Genomic DNA, 20495 nt, shown 5'->3' with positions numbered 1-20495 from the left:
TCACAGGCCGAACATGAGCCTTTAATTTTACTCCTGTTGATCAGTTTCATGAATTTCTGGCCTGTTCAGATGTTGTCTTATGTGCAGGTTTGCATAAAAATGATCAATAAATCACCTTGGGCCTCATGCATAAAAGAGTGCGCAGTTTTCACACTAAAACATGGCATATGGAAAAATGTAGTAAAGTGTGGCGCACAAAAAAATTTGGATGAATGAAGCCGTTCTGCGCTCCTTTCCTTTATAAATCCTGATTTGGGGGAAGCAGAACAGCTGCTGGTCCGCCTGTCGCCTCCATAAATACGTATTAATGTAAATTAGAGAGAGGCGGGGTCACCCTGGACAGGTCGCCAGTCTGTCACAGCGCTAATAATAATTATATATTTTGTTTAAAAGGTGCTTTCAGGGCACATAAGGTCACTTCACAAAAATAAAAATGTTAAAGAAAGAAAAAATTAAAATAATAACAAAAAAGAAAATAATTTAATCGTGCAAATGCCTGTAAAAATGATCATTTTTCCTTAACAAACACTAGAGCGTTCAGCCAGGATTTAAACGTTTCTTCTGAATCCAGGAATCATGAGCAGAAGTTACATTTACAGAGTCCAGATGATTTCTGTCCATAAGGCGCATTCACAAAGCGGGCGGCTCCACTGGAGGACGGCTGCAGCTGGACCGGTACCGGTACCTGCTTTAAGTTCTGCTCAGAGCTCCAGGATGATCAGTCTGGATGAATCTAAACGATCAGAAACCAGCAGATCAATCTGATCTCTGATCAATGGCTCCATGTTCTCCATCAGAGCCAAAGCTCCTCAGGTAGCAGCTCACCTTGGTGCAGCTACTGATATACCTGGGATTGTCTCCACACCTGATCACCTTCAATAATCAAACTGTTTGATCAGCCCTGGTTTCTCTCTAGTGAGAATAAATAGATGCATTCAGACGATGAATTTCATCTTTATGAGACACAAACTGAGCAACATGATTATTTACACTGAGGTTTTCACATCCTTTATTTCTATTTTCTTTATTTTGTGTTAGCTTATTGTCTGAGGATAAATGCGGTTCAGTTTCATCGTTTAAACAATAAAATATTAAAATCATAAATCATTGGGTTTGAAACTTCTTGGTCTAAATAACTGAATGTCGTCGGGTCTCAGTGGATTTTGGTTTGTAGTTTATTATTGTCCACAGAAAAAGTTTGAGTGGCTGCTGCACATTTTCACGCCAGCAAAAACGTGTGCGTATATTTATGTCAACTTTGAACCAAAGTTCATTTGTATTGATGCCGATTTGTGCGTAAAATACGGCGGCACATGAACGCTTTACACATGAGGCCCCTTGTGATTATCACATTATGCTGTGATTATATTTTATGCTTTTGATGGTCAACCATACATAGATTTGATTTTCAAATAGAACAAAAGCCAGATCAGTTTGGTAAACCAATAGACGGTTAATATTTAAATGGGCCCTGGAGAAAAAAGGAACAATACGGCTTCCATCATGGATCAGGGAGAATGTCTGTCTGCTACTAGCTCCTCATGCTTATGCTGTGTATAAGTGTCTCATTGTGTCCCAGTTTGTCCCAGTATTACCAGTGTAGACAAAGCGTCCCGGCGCTCCTTTGCAGAACTGTTTGGACTTGTAGGACAACGTGACCTCAACGACCCCGGGGATGTGACGGGGCGGAGTCTGGACCCGGATGGCGTGGGGCGTGATCAGCTGGACACAGAGACATCCGAAACATCAGACAGCGTTATTGAACTGTGTCCCCTTTAAATGTAGGGTTCGTCCAATCAGAAATCAGGAGAGCAAGTGTCAGACGTGAAGGCCTCACTGTTTCCTCTGACCTGAGACGATAAACACGACGACCATCTGACTGGAATCTAACTGGTGCTTACTGGTGATGTGACTGGTTGGTGTGCGTTACCTCGCTCCACACCAGCATGGTCCCGAAGACAACCTGGAGTCCATCGAAGAAGTTGTCTCCAATGAGAATGACGGTGGCGCCGCCCGTCGTCCAGCCCTCACTGGGACTGATGGCTTTTATACAGGGAGTGGCTGCTGGAGCACAGACAGACCAGTTAACACCAAACTTGGACAAACTACCTGCTGAGACGACAATCTGGAGAGAGAAGGTGCTGCGTTTGACCCAGAGTCACCTGGAGAGCAGCTGGTCACCACTAGAATAGAATAGATGTGTATTGGAGCTGTATGTAAATATCTGAGCCTCTGTGGTGAACTTTGACCCGGTGTGGGTCAGAGTAAATCCAGGATGAAGTCGGAAAAGACTCATCAGATCCAGGTTAAGTTCTGCTGCGACCCGCTTTGATGCATCTGGTGACCTGAGTAGGCCCAGAGTCACAGGTTGGAAACCCCCATCTACATAACAAGAGAACACACAAGGCGAGTCTTAATTGGGTCGCGGTTTTTATCCTCTTTCGCTAACTTCAGCACACACACACACACACACACACACACACACACACTCAGTAATAGCTACTTCGCTTTCCTCTCAAGTACAGCTGCAGATTAATTATAAAGTGAAATGAAAGAAAGTGTGTGAGTGTGTGTGTGTGAGAGAGCGAGAGCAGCTAATCTCATAACTGATAATTTCAAATGACATTACAGCACCAAACTGTTCTATTCTATTGTGTTTAGTTTTGTTGTGTGTGTTCTGCTGTTCGGTTCTGATCCAGGGACAGTAAGAACAGAACCAGGCCGGAACCATGGCTGAGTCCACCAGGTGTTCCTAATTAACCTTTGACCCCTGGATGCCTCCCCAACAATCTGCCATTGAGACACATGAGCTGTAGGCCCGTAAACCCTGAGGGAACAAGACAGGAGGAAAGGTTCCCCAACAGGGGCAGGCAGTAAAGGACCTGCCGACCAATCACAGACCGGCTGAACAGCCCGACCAATCACAGGACCGCCCTCCAGGTAGACCTGGATGGGACAGGAACATGTTGAAGGCCCCTCGGATGCCATCCATCATGTTCTGTTTGTTTCTGTATGCCAGAACCAATGTTCTCCAGAACCATCAACCACGCAACCAGCTGCCAGGCCCAGAAATCCAAATGGACCGGTCCGTGGCCCGGGGTTGGGGACCACTGCAGTTTAGTTATGCAGCTCCAACTCACAACAAATGCTGTCTCTAGGCAATTCAAAAATAATCATTTGACTTCAATAACTTACATTAAAACTGATAATAGTTGTCGAACTGTACAGTACGCTCAATTAATTATTCAAAGTAGCTTAAAAACTTTCTAAAGAAAGCCGGAGCCCTGTGGGACTCCACCAGTCATCCTGCTGGTTCACAGATGGGATTTAAACCAGCATACTGCTGTTCCCTTCATGCCTTCACGTTCAAACTGAGAGAACAATGTGGTCGACTGGATCAGAACCAGACCTGAGCTCTAACAGAATCAGAACCAGTCCACTACCTGAGGCCAAGAGAAAAACATTTATCATGACTTTCAGCAGTGCTGCTTCAGAGCTACGATGCGCTCTGAAGCCTGACTGGAACTCTTAACGCAGGTCATTCCAGTTCAGACGCTCAGATTTGGGATTCACAGCTCTGAGGTTCTGCCAGAGGCTGGGAGGGAAAACTCGGCCGATTCAAGAAACAAGCGAGTAGAGACAAGTTGGACCCACGGGACTCTGCAGCACTCAAGGTGGGAGGGGTGGTTTCCATGGCGACCGTCTTTAATTAGGAGGGCAATTAAAGAGGCTGAAAGCATACACATACACACACACACTCAGCCGCGGCCTCTCTGGGGACGGGGGAGGTGTCTGGTCTTCTTACCCACAATGCACTGGGCTGCCTTGTCTATGCAGCTCTGGGTTCTTGCGACCCAAACGTGTGCAGATACAGATATGCAGTCTTGCTTCTGCAAGACTGCATTCACTGTGCACCGGGTCAGGTCAACGTCCAACACAGAACCTTCAGCCCGTCCATCCCACACAGAACCAAGCCTACAGGCCATCCTGCCCATTTGGTTCTGATCAGCAGGCAAAATTGTATCTGCTTACCCTCAGATGGATCCAATCTTCGAGCTCGGCGGCCATGTTTGGAGTTGTTATGGACGAACATGTTGTCTGATACAGCGAGGACATGGCCGTCTACGTTGACGGTTGTAGAAACCACCACCTGCAAACAAACGGGCCCGTCAGAACCGGCAGAGGAATCATGATCCGACACATCCATTGTTCCTCAACATCTAGAACGTTCCATGACATCCCCCCACCCCCAGGAACAGCTGCTCTGTGACCTTTAACCTCATCATTGACAGGATCGATAATATAATAATAAGAATATTATTATTATTCCAAACCGTGTCAACACGCTGCATTGCATTGTGGGTACGTCAGCTGGTCCGGTGGTCTTACCTGGAACCGCCTCATGTCCCGAGGGTTCCCTGCGTTCTTCAGACAGTTCTGGTTACACTTCAGGAAGAACTTCAGAAAGAACCTGCACACACACACACACACACACACCACTGGTGATTGGTTCTGTAGAGATTCAGTACAGAACAAGTTGGTCCAATCAGGTTGGCATGTTCAGAACCCGGACCAGAAACCTTGGAGTGACCCTCATCATGTGATTCTTGTTCTCCAGCGCGGAGGGTTACGCTCCCTTTATCTGAAGATAAACTTTGATCTGTGATCAGCTGACTAGTCTTATCACCGTGGCAACCCTCAGCATCTCTAGCGCTCTACTCTTCACCTCCTCCCAGCGAACAATCGAGCCGTAAATCTCCACGCAGGACAGATTGAGCTCTCAATTTGTTATGTGATAAGGAGGGACGACCCGACACACACAGACACACACACAGCGACAAAACACAACACACACACACACTCTTGACATACACTTCCTGTATCGCTGCTGATATTTACGAGCAGCAAATTAGGACACACTGCAAATTTATCTCCTCAGAGAACAGAAGATCCACATTCTGACACTGAAAACACACACACTGTGACACACACACACACACACACACACTGTGACACACTCCGTCTCTCTCAGTGTCGGAGTTAATCTGCTCTATGAGGTAGAAAATGTAGTCACAGTGTGAAGATGAATTATCCTGACGGTGAAGTGCAGTCGCACAGTGTGTTGCTGTGTGTGTGTCAGTGTCAGTATGTGGGGGTGTCTGTGTGTGTCTCACAGTGTGTGTGTGTGTCGGGGTGTGTGTGTGTCACAGTGTGTGTGCGTGTCGGGGTGTGTGTGTTAACATGATGCCAGTCCATTTAGCTGCTCCTCTGATCTCCAACTCCACAGGCTGGTTCAGCAAGTAAACCAGATCCGGTGAGTCAGACAGATTCTGTCTGGTGTTCTGAAGTTCCAACAGAACCAGCAGCTGGTTCCTCAGCTTCCAGCTAACTGGGAACAGATTATCCCAGTTGAAATCACTGAGATGGGACTGGTGATCTGCTGATGCGGTTGCCAACGGTCACAAGTCACACCAACCAATCAGAACCGACAGGAATATCACTTTAATCCGCACCCAACGGACCCGGCTGCAATGTTGATCCATGTATCTTCTGTGTGTGTGTGCGTGTGTCTCTGAGGCAACATTCCTGGTTCCTCCAGTAATCAGTGGAAACAGCAAGCAGGCAGAAGCTGAACACGTTTCAGTGTTTCAACGAGTCCTGATATAAATTTCCATCTGTACATGAGAAAGTGTGTGTGTGCACGTATACAGGTGTGTGTGGTCGGATGTGTTTATGCTTGTAACTAATTATCACCAAATGTTGAGCAGATTTCTGTTAATTAACATCTGTGGCTCATTTGTACTCAGAGCTCATTAACAGTCGTTAGAACTCTGATCGGCCGACATGATCCAGAAACACGCCGAGAGGTTCTACTGCCAGACAGCTTCGGTTCTAATACAGCGCCAACAAAATCAACATGGCCAAACCACATCAGGTCACCTGAAACCAGTTCAGTCCAGTTGGGCCCAGTTGGATCCAGTTCAGTCCAGCTGAGTGAACCCCTGGCTCTGCAGCAATCTAGCGTGCTCAGCAAGCACAACTTTCCATCTGTGATGATCAAATGTCTCAAGGTTTTAATGTTGACCTGTTGGCAGAATCTGAACTACAATGGACCCTGGAATTACAAGCAACACTACCAAAAAACTTCTAATCGGGGAACAATTGTCAAATTGAAGTGATCAGAAGTCGCCAAGACTCTCTGAGGGGATTTCCTGATCTCACTTCGCTCCAACAGACAAATCCCCCAAGTTGCAGCAGTAGTTCAGCTGCACCCTTTGCCAGACCATCAGGGAGATGATACTCTGATGAGAAATGACTATTAATGATTAGGTAAAAGTAAAGCTAATGTAGCTCTTTTCCTCCTCTTCCTCCTTCCTCGCTAACAAGCAGGTGCAGCAGAAGCTGGATGGAACAATAAGGAGCCGTCTCTGAGGGTCCCGCCGACTTTCTGATAGACACGCCAATTTTTGGCGGGTATCCGCCCACCTTCTGATGGACCTGCCCATTTCTTGACTGTCCATCAAACTGAAGCAGATCTAGATCAGAACCAGCAGGTTCAGATGTCCCTATGGTGGCCAAACTAAGCCAGGGAAATACTCTGACATTTCACAGCTAAATGTCTGTGAAATGTCCTCTAACACACCTGCAGTTTTCCAGAACCATCTGAACCAGGGTCTCCAGACTCTGAGAGGTCCAGAGGACGAGGAGGAAGAGGAGGAAAAAGAGGATGAAGAGTTAATTAGATGAGATAATGAGAAGTCCATCATCAGCTCTTCAAGGTAAATGGAAGCAGACACCTCTTCTTGTTCTTCGTCTCAGTAAGGAAGAGGAGGAGGAGGAAGAGCAGGTTATTAACAGTTAAAGTCGCGCTTGCTCTGTGGTCCATCAGCACTTCATTATCCTGCTGCAACAACCTGACGCAGATTAATCCGCCGCTGAAAATAGTTCCAGAAGAGTTCAGACGTCAAAGGCACGACTGGCAGCAGCTTCCACTCATCAGCGCTTCATTAAGTCTGTTTGCACAAGTACGTTCTGATCCAAATGGTTCTGGAAACAAGAGCAGGTGGACCCAGCAGAACCCAGTTCTGGAAACAGCGCTGATCCAGTAGAACCTGGATCAACGTGGACCACTGTGGCCCTGAAAGAACCAGATCCATAAAGAACCGAATCCTGGAACTGTTCAAACCCACACCGTCTTCCTCACTGATGAAGATGACGTCTATGACATCATCAGAGGGCCGTAAATATGTCACCACGACAACGACTAGCTCCTCACTTAAGGAGGACTAGCTCATCAGTTAAGCTTGTTAACTGATTACATAGGTCGTTAAGAGCTCGTTAAGCAATTAACTGGAAAAACACCCGGCTGTCAGTCACACTGTCTGTGTGTGTGTAGGGGTATGTGTGTGTGTGTGGGGGGGGGGGGGGGGGGGTTAATTACCCATCTGATGTAATGTTAAACTGTCTCCTGAAATTGCAACAGTGAGTGTGTGTCAGATAAAACACACCGGTTTCTTTTTAAATAGTCAATCAATACTGATGCTTTGGGACCTGTAGTACAGACAATCAATACACAAGCACACACACACACACACAGAGTGAGGAGGAGACTCCTGTTAAATACTGATGAGATAGACAGGAGGTTCTTCATCACCTGCTGCATCCAGTGACGATGAGGAGGAGCGGCGAACTGAGCCGCGGCTGGCAGACAGTCCGGCAGGTGAACAGAACCTCTGAAATATTTCCAGTACCAGAATCAGAGGAACCAGAGGTGTGTTGAGATGTGTCCCGGTATGTGTGTCCAGGTGTGTGTGTGGTGTTCCTGTCTGTGTGAAACAGCAGCAGGCGGTGTGTTCAGGGTCACTCCGTTTCCCCGCCTGTTTCCCAGGAACAGAAATATTCGGCTCCACTTCATCTCTCCATCGACTGCCATGCATTCATACATTTAACATTTAGCCGGCCGGGGCCCTCTGGGGCCCCAAACATTATGCTGCTGTCAATCACCCTGCGGCACGGCCGCTAATGAGATTCCGTCCCAAGCCGACCCGCAGCATGAGAGGGAGCTCACACCTACGCTGCCGCATGATTGACAGCACACCGTCCTCCCATAATCCCACGCTGCACACACCAGAGACCCTCGCAGGCAGAGAGCGCGCCGCCAAGAAATTCTCACATCAGGAATTCAGATGGAAAGATGAGAGCTGCTCCCATCGTCATCATCATCATCACCATCGTCAGCTAGAAACCAGCAGAAACTGGAACTGGCTGAGGATCAGAGAATTAAAACGTTCTCACCAAGTTCAGAGACGATCGACTCTCAGACGGGATCGTCGCATCGTCAGCAGGTCCCAAACACCGCAGACTCAGCAGAAACCTGTGAGACCTGCAGCGTCCCACAGCAAAACTGCAAAGAGATAACGTCTAGGGACGTCCCTGTTCACCGCCATGACCACGACTGTCCTCAGGGATGGCCGGGACAGAAGACTCTGTGTCTTTATTTCCAGTTAACATTTAGATTCTTTACGTTCTGTTCACCGTTTCCTCGTTGTTCTAGGACTTGAATTCTTTTGCTGCTTTTCCGTCTTTTGGAGTTCAGTCTCTTCCTGTTGCTGCTCTTCAGATCATTTCACCTGTCCTGTTTAGATCCCTCTGTCAGTAATTACTCCTCCTCACTTCAGGAACTCAGTGCAGTCACTAATCACCTCCGAGCAGCTATAAGCCAGCCAGGTTCCTTCTCTCCTTGTCAGATCCTTCTGTTAAACTTTGCCAGTTCGCCTCACCTGTTACCTTGTTATCTGCCTGACTGAGAACAACTGGTCTTCTCCAGTTAATCCCAGCAAAAACCTGGTGCACAAAGCGGCGTTACCACAGATCCTTCCTCCAGCAGATCTCTGCCCACAGCACACCCAATAAGTATTCACACCCTGCAGGTATTTGGCCAATCATTTGGACATTTCAAATACAATTTGTATTATTATTAATAGATCTGTTTTTCTGGTATACTGGATGGTAAACAGTCTGTTGATTTAATGTTCAATTCACTTTATGTTAAACAATAACTGCTCAGATGGACTGTGCTTGCATTTAATATATTTATGTTTCTGATGCTTACACCCTGTTTTTATGGTGTTTCTGTGTTTTAGTAATCTTGTAAAATAAGCTGCTGTTCATCTTGTTTATAATTTTGAATCACTTTTTGAACTGTCGTGTGATCATAGAGATTGTCTCTATTCAACATCATCTTAATATGAAATCAGAATTAATTAATATTAATAATTGTGATGCTGCAGTGAATGTGCAGACATGGAGGCTGCAGGCTGCGCTGCTGCAGCAGCGCCAGAAGATGAAGCAGCGAGTGTTTGAGCTGCAGTCTGACATGTTTCCTGCTCACTGAACGCTGCTGAAGACACAGGAGACCTTCCCATCATGCATTGCAGCAGGCAGGGGGAGAAAAGAGCTGCTGAACAATCACCACTTCTCTTTTCAAAAGCCTGCTGCACTCATCCACCCATCCATCCATCCATCCATCCGTCCAACCATCCAGGTCCACCTCTCTGCTCTCAGACCAGAGAGGTGTGGGGGGGGATTAACACTCAGAGAGGAGAGGGGGGAGGTGAAGACAGGAGAGCGCATGATTCCTCCTGGGACAGAGGAGAGGGGGAAGGAGGAAGGCTAAAAGAAGACAGGGAGAAGAAAGGGAGGAATAGGAAAGAAAGAGGAAATTTGAGAAAACTCTGTATTTATGTTTTTGCATGTTCATGGCAAAACATAGATTTAGGATCCCAAATAATACAGTCTGCAACAAATAATGTGCCAATTGTTTCAGTGTAAAACAACTCCATAAAGAGTATTTTCGCTCTTACATTTCAAGGTTTTAGTGTTTCACTATTTCTGTGTTTTAATGTTTCAGTGTTTCACTGTTTAGTGTTTCAAGGTTTTAGTGGTTCAGTGTTTTAGCATTTCTGTGTTTCACTGTTTCAGTGTTTCACTGTTTCTGTGTTTTAATGTTTCGGTGTTTTAGTGCTTCAAGGTTTTAGTGTTTCAGTGTTTCACTGTTTCAGTGTTTCACTGTTTCTGTGTTTTAATGTTTCGGTGTTTTAGTGCTTCAAAGTGGTTCAGTGTTTCACTGTTTCTGTGTTTTAATGTTTCGGTGTTTTAGTGCTTCAAGGTTTTAGTGGTTCAGTGTTTCACTGTTTCTGTGTTTTAATGTTTCAGTGTTTTAGTGCTTCAAGGTTTTAGTGGTTCAGTGTTTCACTGTTTCTGTGTTTTAATGTTTCGGTGTTTTAGTGCTTCAAGGTTTTAGTGGTTCAGTGTTTCACTGTTTCTGTGTTTTAATGTTTCAGTGTTTTAGTGCTTCAAGGTTTTAGTGTTTCAGTGTTTCGCTGTTTCAGTGTTTCACTGTGTCTGTTTCAGTGTTTTAGTGTTTCAGTGTTCCACTGTTTCAGTGTTTCACTGTTTCAGTGTTTCACTGTTTCTGTGTTTTAATGTTTCGGTGTTTTAGTGCTTCAAGGTTTTAGTGGTTCAGTGTTTCACTGTTTCTGTGTTTTAATGTTTCAGTGTTTTAGTGCTTCAAGGTTTTAGTGTTTCAGTGTTTCGCTGTTTCGGTGTTTTAGTGTTTCAGTGTTCCACTGTTTCAGTGTTTCACTGTTTCAGTGTTTCACTGTTTCTGTGTTTTAATGTTTCGGTGTTTTAGTGCTTCAAGGTTTTAGTGGTTCAGTGTTTCACTGTTTCTGTGTTTTAATGTTTCAGTGTTTTAGTGCTTCAAGGTTTTAGTGTTTCAGTGTTTCGCTGTTTCAGTGTTTCACTGTGTCTGTTTCAGTGTTTCGCTGTTTCAGTGTTTCACTGTGTCTGTTTCAGTGTTTTAGTGTTTCAGTGTTCCACTGTTTCAGTGTTTCACTGTTTCTGTGTTTTAATGTTTTGGCGTTTTAGTGCTTCAAGGCTTTAGTGTTTCAGTGTTTCACTGTTTCAGTGTTTCACTGTGTCTGTGTTTCAGTGTTTTAGTGGTTCAGTGTTTCTGTGTTTTAGTGTTTCAGTGTTTTAGTGTTTCTGTGTTTTGACATCAGCTGTTGTTCTTGTTTTCTTCTTCTCTTCCAGCTTCACCATGTTGATGATACTTTTAATGGTTTTAGTGTTTTCTCGAAAACCATTTAATCTAGACTTCAGCTGTGGAGTCTTTTCTATTTCTGTCATGACCAGCTAGTTGGTGTGTGAAGGAGCAGCGGAGGACTGCTTGGGAACGTGTAATGAGTCATCTGTGGGTGTGTTGAAGCGCTACCTGTCGATGATGACCGGGTCTGATGGCGTCTCATTCCTGTTTCCACAGCTCTTCTTGTCGCAGCATCGGCTAACACAAAGAAGGACAAACAGCTCCATCAGATTCATCTTTAAAGAAGATCACCTGCAGACTGGCAGGCCTCTCTTCAGGAGGTCTTTGGCTTTACCTAAAAACAGCCAACATGCCAGGGAAGGGCGAAACATTCATTGAACAAGTTCTGATGTAGGAAACGCTTCCATCAACTGGTGGATTTGTGCCTTACCAGGGGAACAAAACCCAGGGAAATCCTCCATGTTTTTCTTTGTTTGGGATAAAAACAGAGATATTGAGAATTTGGGAAAAGCTTTTCCTAGAACGTCTCCTCTAACTCACGTATTTTTTTCTGTTCTTGTGACCCAAACATGGTGCAGAGAAGAGGGAGAGTGCTGGTACCAGCAGTTACCAGTTAGTAACTGGGAACTGACTGGCATCAGGTAACATTTGACTGGTACCTGCTGGTGTTCTGGTTCTTTACCAGTTCATTCATTTATTCCTAAGCTTTGAGTCCAACTGGGGCTGGAGGTCTGACTCTAGTCTACAGGGTTTGGTTCTGGTTGTTTCCAGCTTGGAGAACCTCTGGGTTAGGTGAGTCCAGGTGTTCTTACCTGCACATGATCTCATGAGTGAGCAGGACTCGGCACATCTCAGGGTTCTTGTCCTGGCCCTCGTAGATGATGGCCTGAAACAGAGACACGGGTTAGAGAGCAGGTTGAACCTTTGTCTCAATTAGGACTCATTGTTGGTGATTAGTGAGACTGAAGCAACAGGAAGGAGCAAGTTCCACTGGAGACTCGAAGTAAGCAGCTGGAACCAAACGTCTCCAGTCAGAGCAGTGCTAAAGGCGCAATAAGTAAATAACTTGTTGGATTTAAACAGTGCTGGTTTCCATTAGCGTCACAGTAGAGAGTGAAGCAGACGACTAACAGTCTCCTGCCACACAGAAACTGCGCCCCTGCAGGCTGGAGATTAGCTGATGATCAGAGCTTAGACTCTGATCACTTAAAGAATATTCACAGGTTTCAAAATTTAAAGAGTTTGTGAGTCATCTGTTGATTAAAGTGATCATGTGTATTGTCTGTGATCAACTCTGATCAGACTGTGTGGTGTCTGATCAGAGGAATTTCAGAGGGACGGAGTCAGCCTGTGGCTTCAGACACAGGTTGGTCTTTCTGCTGCCGCAGGTCAGGACTCCTCCAGCAGGGGGAACTGACCGCCTGCTGGGAACAGAAATTGGTGTTTATGCTGCTTCACACACTTTTCAATTTTTCAGTTTCATCGCGAAGAGCTTCTGTGCGTGAACATGAACCTGACCGGATGTTTGCTGAGGAGGTGAAACTGGAACAAACCGGTTCTGGTCCAACAGAGCGAGAGCTGAAAATCACCGAGTCAACAAGCACACCACTCCATCCAGTTTTACCATTATCAACCAGTACCGACCAGAACTGACGAGTTCCAACCAGAACACACACAAACACAACCAGTGAGAAAGACCTCGCTGAAGCAAACTGGCAGGAGCTGGACGGACCAGTGTCAGTCTCATATCTTATTTGCAAATGGGACGCGAATGCTACAGAATTTGTTAAAAACTGTGAGCTTTGCTAAAGTAAATAAAAGAGAGAAGTTCAAATACATGCTGAGAGTGAAACTCCTTCCTAAAGGTGAAGATATATCACATATTTCTCTGTGGTAGTTGGTACTGGTACTTGCAATCAGTACCAACCACAACACACACCAACACAACCAGTACCAGTACCAACCAGAACACACACCAACACAACTCTCCGGCACTGAATAGGGAGAAGTTTGGACATTTCCAAGTGCCCCTGACTGCCAGGGTCGCACTAAAAGAAGATTTTTTAAATGTATTTAAATATTTTGGGGGCCCTCTCAATAATAACAGTGATGATGATGATGGCTGTGTTCTTACTTGTTTTTCCCTGTAAAAGTTAAATGTTACCACTTCCAGACAAAAAGCAAGCTTCCATATTTAGTGACCCCCCGTTTCTGATTGAAATGGTTTGTTCTGCTTTAGGGTTTGACGGTGTTTAGTAGCAGACAGAATGAGAACCACACAAATAATAACGATGCTGCTTTGAAATATAATTAAACTGGTTTTAAAAAAGGAAAGAGAAAAAATAAAAATAAGAAATAAAGCATGTTAATCTGTTACAACGTTTTTCACCTAGAGAGGTGAGTGACTATCAACCTGTTAGCTTAGCGACCGACGAGTGTTAGCTTCCATTTGTCTAAAATTTCATTAGTCAAAGGAAATACTTAGCAAGATATACATTCATATATTAAGTTGTCGTTGTACCTTCTACCACATTTACCAGCAGACGAGTCGAAGTCAACATCGGTCTTCACCCCCAGACCAGCCTCCCTCCTCCCGGGATTAAGGTGAGAAACTACGACATGCTAGGCTAGTTAGCATCAGAATAGTACCGGTCCAGTCTGACTGTTAGGCCAGATGCAAACAAGAACGATTTTTACATTTTTACAGCCGAGTGACTGAGATATTAATGGAAAAGAGATAGGCACAACGACGTTATAAATGAATGTGAGATCATACAAAATTGTAATTAATTTTTTTTTAAAAGAGTGAGAGATGTGCAAAAGAAAACATTTTAAGCGTTCAAGTAATCAAATTTGATCTCATTAAATATTCATTATTTTTTCTCGCTATGGCAGTATTTTACAGAATGGAACCGATTAAAACATAATTCAAAGTTTTCAAGCCAAATAAAGGTTTCAGTTAAGGTAAAAATCTAAATATATTAGCTTCTGAGTTGGATTTTTATGCCTGACTTCAGAGGAATTAGTTCTCCAGTCCAAAACCAAACCCAGCGGCTCGGTTCCGGTTCCGGGTGAGTCAGGCTAATCAGGGCCCAGTCAGCGGTCTAATCTGCTGTTTTCACTACTTTCAGATGATAACATATTTTACTTTAGTTAGCAGTTTTAACTTTATAAATGTTATAGTTATTAATTTAGTGTTTCTGTTTTTTATATTTCAAGAATATTTAGAAAATATTTGTTTTATTTTGTTTTTTACTTCCTTTATTTAACCAGGTAAACCCCGTTGAGATCTAGATCTCATTTTCAAGAGGGACCTGGACAGAAGTCTGCAATACACAGCAACCTAGTTACAAAATAAAACTAATTAATACATATGCACATGTGTAAAACAATAGAAAACAATTTAAAAGCAGTGACACTGTTTAATAGAATCTCGTTGCCTGGTTTTAAGAACCGCTTGAAATAAATCCAATGAAATCACTTCTGACATCTTGAGTTCAGACTGGAGCTGATTCAGGCTGTAGGAGCTTCACACTGAATGCCTGCTTCCCCTTTTCAGTTCGAACACGTGGAACATGCAAAAGAAAAATATTATTAGAGCGTTAAGAATGGGAAATAACAGATCTATGTAAGACAGATCTAAAGTATGCTGGAGCCAAGCCGAGTAGAGATTTATAGATCAGGATCATTAAATGATTGTTTCTCCGTTCACTTAAAGGAGCCAATCAGCTTTTGCGTACAAATCACAATGATGTGTAAGACGTCTACTACCGGTTATAAACCTTAAAGCTCAATGATACACAGTATTTAATGATTGATGACATTTGGTTGAAACATTCATATATAAAACATCTCCATAATCCAAAAGTGGCAGGAAAGTCGCTGCTACTAATTTACTTCTAGCTTTGAGAGAGAAACAAGATCCATTTCGGTAATAAAACCCAATCTTCATTTTCAATGTTCATAACAAATTTGCTATGTGATTTTTAAAAGAAAGCTCTTTATCTAGAATAAAGCCAAGCTATTTATAATTACTGACAAACTCAATTTGTGCTCCTACAGCAGTGGTAAACAATAGGGGGATTTCTGATAGTTTTCTAGCATGTGAAAAAAACCTTTGCTTTTGTCTTATCCACATTCAAAACCAACTTCAGTTTGTAAACGTGTTTGAACTACATTGACAGCAGACTGCAAATACTGTGTGGCCTGTGATAGTGATGCAGAATAGCAGTAAGTTACTAAATCATCTGCATAAAAATGATAAAAATCATTTGACAGATTGTCACACAAGTTATTTATATAAATAGAGAATAAAAGTGGACCCAGAACTGAGCCCTGTGGTACACCATTTAAAATAGTAAGGATAGAAGAAGTGAAGCCAGTTGAACTCTCTGGGTTCTGTTTGACAGATAATCAGCTACCAACATGGTAGCTTGATGCTAGAGCCCAATCCTGTGTAGAATTTCAATTAAAAGCCTGATTTACTGTCAAATGCCTTTGATAGATCAATAAATAAAGCAACACAAAGTTTTTTGTTATCAAGAGCCTGGATAAGATCATTACAAACCTTTAAAGTGGCAGTAACAGTAATAAGTTTCTTTATAAAACCAGACTGTACATTTTGTAAAACAGAATTTGAATCTGAAAAAATATTCAATTGATCTGCGAATCATTTTTCAAAACTTTTTGCTAGGATACATAGTTTAGAAATTGGTCTGTAATTGTTTACCTGTGACAATTCCCCACCTTTAAATAGAGGCAAAACAAATGCTGATTTCCAGACACTTGGGATTTTGTTAGAGATTAGATTAAAATATGAGACAATGGCTCTGCTATAAACTCTGCAGCCAACTTTAGATTAAAAGGATCCAGGTTTTCTGGCCCTGCTGATTTTCTGCTGTCTGTTTTTAATTCTCTGAGAATCTCAGCTGTACAAATAGGGGAAAAGTTAAAAGTGGTTGAATTGCAATAATTATTCAAAAACAGCTCATCAATATTTACATTTGGCCGAATGAATTTAAATCATCAAATAAAGAGCCTACAGAGATAAAATGCTCATTAAAATCATTTAAAACTGCTAATTTATCAGACACCATTTTACTGTTTTTCCAAACAAAATTTGGAAAGCCCCTCAGTGACGCCTGCTCAGTAACTGACTTCACTGTTTTCCAAAATTTCTTTGGGTCATTAAATTTTTTTGTCATCTTGGCAATGAAATGTTTTATTTTTTTTTGCAACATATAAAGTAAAATATGGTTGTTATGACGTTTTATATATTTAACCTTGCTTCAAGTAGTGAATTACAATACGGACACCAACAGAACCAGAACCAACAAGAACACACACACCAACAGAACCAATGGAAATAGTGTGCCGTTCGTCCGGACCGTCAGAACTCTTTAATAAAATCAGTTCTTTGTTAGGAACATGAGAAGAAAATTAAATCACAGAAAATTTCCAGTTGGTGTTCAGTGGGAAGTTTTTCTCCTGTTGTCAGATTAAATCTCCCTGAAGAACAGGAACTTAATAATATGGAGAGGAGGAGGAGGAGGAACTTCCTGAATCACTCACCTGTTTGGTCATGGAGTCGATGAGTCGGATGTAGAGGTCTTGCTCCGTTCGGACACCTGAACGCAGAAATCGGCCGTGTTCATGTTGGTCTGCAGGCTTCAGCTGCTCTGGGCAGTGAAAGAAGCGCACCTACCGTTGCTGTAAAGTAGCTGCAGCTTGTAATGAATCCCGTTGTTGGTTTTCTCTCCGCTTGGCTCCTAAAACAGTAGAAGAAGAACGCTCATTCAGCCTGCGGTTTGTTTAAGACGCGCTGACCTCCAAGCTCACAGTTCATGTTTTTATCCATCTACAAGATTTCAGGGTGCGTTTGTTTTATAAGTTGCCAGATGTTTGGGGGTTTCTGTCACCTGGCAGGTGCATCTGCTTTTTTGTCGTCCTGTGGGCGTGTTTGGTTTGTGTCACAGCTCCTCCCTGCCTTTGTCTGACTCACCTTTTCTTTCTCCACAAAGTCGACATATGTGGTGCGTTCGATCTCGACAGGCTGCCCCTGCCGGTCGTACAGCGCCAGAACGAAGTGGAAGAAGTTGGATTTCCTCAGGTTGGACGGCGGCTGCTTCTCAAAGTGAGCTCGAGCTAACCCCACCCCGCTGGAACACACACGAGCAGAAAAATCACCTAAAACACTGTTTTATAGATTTAACATGTAACATAACATATTTTTATTTTACATAATCAATTCATCTTTCATTCAAAAAAGCAGCTCAGAGCTGAGAAAGAAACCTGCATCTATAAGAGTAAAGTTCAGTTTAAATTGTGTTTCTAAAATAAATCCTCACGCTTGTTTTTATCTGTAAAATCTGTGGAGTATTTGCAGCGATGTTTTCAGAACCAGAATGAATTTCTCTGAAGCTTCAGCTAAAGCATCATCGTGTCACTGGTGACCAGTAAAAATCCACCAGTTCAGAAAGCGGCTGCCGCAGCGCGGCGTGAATGAAGCGCTCCTCTGAGGACAGACTGCAGGTCGCCACACCTGGCCGCACGCATCAGAAGCGTGTTTGGGACGCGCGTTGGCGCCTCTGATTAGTTTGTGTGCGACGATGAAAGCGCGGCGCTTCCCGCGGCTTCAGGTCTAGTCAAAGGAAATAAAGTTAAGAATCACAGCGGAGTCACGACTGATTAATATTCATGGAGATGAAGTCAAACTGCAGCTTCGACCCCGACAGTAAATCTGCTCCTCATTATAATATGAGTGAGAACACCAGGAGCGCTTGTTTCACACACACACACACACACACACACACACACACTTCAATATTTAATAATCTTCCTGAAATATAAAAATCAGCAGTGGACACAAACTCACTGAAACATTTGGTCAATAAGTATTTTTAAATCCTCAGAATAAATCAGCTAAATGATTTCATTAAAACAAATATTTTATATGTTGGTTAAATATTTACTTTAAACCTTAAAGTCATAATTGTTTCTATAATTGTTCTGGGATTAGATTTTCCATAAAGTGAATAATAAGCCATAGTATTAAAGGGTTGTGTGATTATAATAATTACTGTGCAGAATCACATTAAGGTTCAATTTGGACTTTACTGTATAATCCCAGAAATAATCCCAGACAGGTGTTAAAGAATCAGCCTTTTATTTGATTTCTCAATGTGGAAAATCATTTTTCTCTTCAGATTAGTTTAATTTAGATTCATTGAGGTTTTATTTAGCTCAGTGTCATTTATTATTTAATGTTTAATTTATTTATTTAATGTAAATAAACATATTTTATATTCATTTTAATATTTTTACATAAAGATAAAAAAGACTGACTTAAAATAAATTTTCCTGAATCTTTGTGTTAATATTTCAGAAGGATTTGAATGATTTTATTTATTTTAATTGATGTTTTGTGCAGTGAATAATTCAGGCTGAGGAGATGAAACGATGTTCAAACTCAGCCGCTGCAAAGAAGTCCAGCCTGCTTCACTTACAAAATAGAAACATATGCAGTTTTTTTAAATAATTAGAAGAAAAATCATTTTAATAATTTGCTATAAATGTTTTTTCCTTCACAGGGATAAAAGTCATCTCAGATTAGAGGAGAATTTTTATTTTTTATTTCTGTAATCTTTGTTTCCCCAGGAACGTCCCATTAAGATTAAAAATCTCTTTTCTGGTAAGAACTGGCTGCCAAGTTAAAACGCCATAAATAAATTCATTAAAAAAAAAACATTTACAGCCTTCTCAAAATCAAATGTATTTTTCTCTCAAATATAAAAAACATACATAAACATATATACATATTTATTTTATCTGCATTTCAAATGTAGCACACATTGTGACCTGATCATTTTTAAAATCAGGAAAACTTTCATTTTTAATTAAAACAGTTTTTCATTTTGTGTTCACCAGATTCTTCCTCCAGTTGCTGAATAATAAATATTAACAGTAAGTTTCAGCAGACGCTCAGTGGACCGATTTTGTTTGAGGAGAATGAATTTTTCCCGTCTGTAAACGTCGGAGCGGAGCGCTGGGACTCCAGCTCCCAGAATCCCCTGGGGCGGCAGCAGCTTACCTCTGAGCGGCGGTGTTGGCGTCCACCATGCCGGCCGAGTGCATCCAGGAGCGGACGGCCAGCGGCTCCTCCTTCAGCCCGGCCGCGGCGCCGCGAGGCAGGCTGTCCTGGATCCCAAACATCTTCCAACAAAAAACACCAGAAGAAGAAGAAGAGCTGGACTGGAGGAGCGCAGCGCTACAGGATGGAGCGCAGCTTCAGGGCGGAAGACATTTTAATAATGGAGGACGAAGAGCAAAAACTGGGAAATCTGAGAAGTTTTTTATTGGCTTCAGAACTTTCTGTTTTTCTGCTTTATTCAACTTTAGGCAATGGAAGGGCAGAAAAAAGATTCAACAGTCGGCCGACATGATGAACCCGCAGAGGAGAGGAAGAGAAGAAGAGAGGAAGAATCCTCAGAGGAAACGCTTCGGACGGCGAATCGAAGCCCAGTGCTCGGCTTTTCCCCAAAGAGAGCAGCGAGGCGGCCGCCCGGGACGGACCACAAACTCTCAGCCCTGCGGCCCCACAGGACTGGACGGCAGAACCCAAAAACCCCACGGGTCTTCCTCCCAGCCGCTGACATCACGGCGGGGGCGGGGTCTGGGCGGGCCGGGGGCGGGGCCTGGACCCGAGGGGAGAGAGAGAGAGAGAGAGAGGGGCGAGGGAGGGGGGGCGACACGCTGACGGAGCAGTGTGTGTGCTGCACCAGTCCCACCGGTTACTGACCTGGTTCCCATGGAAACGCAGTGCCAGAACCCATCAGGACCTGCGAGGTCCAACGGGTCAGAGGATCGATTCTTCAAACGGCGAGCCGGACCCGAACCAGAACCGAACTATCTGCACTGAACTAGAACCGAATCGCATACAGAACCCAAACAGGTCCAGAAGAACTCTGAACGCGAGCAGCAGAAGATCTCAGAGATCTCTGAAAACCCAACAGAACCCTGACTGGTACCGCTGACCCAGAAGAACCTGAATCTGCTGATGAACCGGGTCGCTGCTGGATCAAACCAGAACCGTCGTCTGGATCACATGTTCTGGTCGTCTCACTGGTTCTGGACAGGAGGAGGCCAGAGGAAGACGCCTGGACCAAACATCTGAGATCAGAGGTCATCACTGAAGAACTGGGTCAGAATCCAGGAGGTCCAAATCCGAGTTCTGCACAAAACCCAACGTTGACCCAGACAAGAAGATCCAGGACCCGGTTCTGTCCAGCAACGCCAAGGTGCACAGAACCTCCCTGAGCGGGTCAGGAGGGGAGGTCCGATTGGGTCAGAACCTCTGCTGACAGCTTCCTCCATCCTTATGTTCAGATTG

The 20495-nt window shown here is 43.5% G+C and overlaps 1 protein-coding gene and 1 long non-coding RNA gene across 3 annotated transcripts in view; one reads left to right on the top strand and one right to left on the bottom strand.

Moving 5' to 3' along the window:
• Positions 1 to 19784, bottom strand: part of ebf3a (EBF transcription factor 3a) — a 30298-nt gene extending 10514 nt beyond the window's left edge. The window contains exons 1-10 of one of the 2 annotated variants that reach the window (XM_028001272.1): positions 19197 to 19784; positions 17109 to 17265; positions 16812 to 16875; positions 16679 to 16734; positions 11920 to 11993; positions 11276 to 11344; positions 4390 to 4471; positions 4033 to 4150; positions 1931 to 2064; positions 1596 to 1722 (exon numbers count right to left, since the gene is read on the bottom strand). In XM_028001272.1, the coding sequence (XP_027857073.1) occupies positions 1596 to 1722; positions 1931 to 2064; positions 4033 to 4150; positions 4390 to 4471; positions 11276 to 11344; positions 11920 to 11993; positions 16679 to 16734; positions 16812 to 16875; positions 17109 to 17265; positions 19197 to 19318 (1003 nt within the window). In that variant the 5' untranslated portion in view covers positions 19319 to 19784. The remainder of the gene's footprint in view (positions 1 to 1595; positions 1723 to 1930; positions 2065 to 4032; positions 4151 to 4389; positions 4472 to 11275; positions 11345 to 11919; positions 11994 to 16678; positions 16735 to 16811; positions 16876 to 17108; positions 17266 to 19196) is intronic. The other variant, XM_028001278.1, reaches the window with a different exon arrangement.
• On the top strand, positions 13219 to 17259 carry LOC114134586 (uncharacterized). The gene is made up of 3 exons (XR_003593417.1): positions 13219 to 13504; positions 13648 to 13711; positions 17128 to 17259. It is a non-coding gene; the product is annotated as an uncharacterized LOC114134586 (long non-coding RNA).
• Positions 19785 to 20495: the final 711 nt, after the last annotated feature.

Source organism: Xiphophorus couchianus, chromosome 2 (genome assembly GCF_001444195.1).
Source record: "Xiphophorus couchianus chromosome 2, X_couchianus-1.0, whole genome shotgun sequence".
Taxonomy (NCBI): Eukaryota; Metazoa; Chordata; class Actinopteri; order Cyprinodontiformes; family Poeciliidae; genus Xiphophorus; species Xiphophorus couchianus.
Note: the sequence above shows the minus strand (reverse complement) of the source record. Positions and strands in the feature narration are given on the sequence as shown.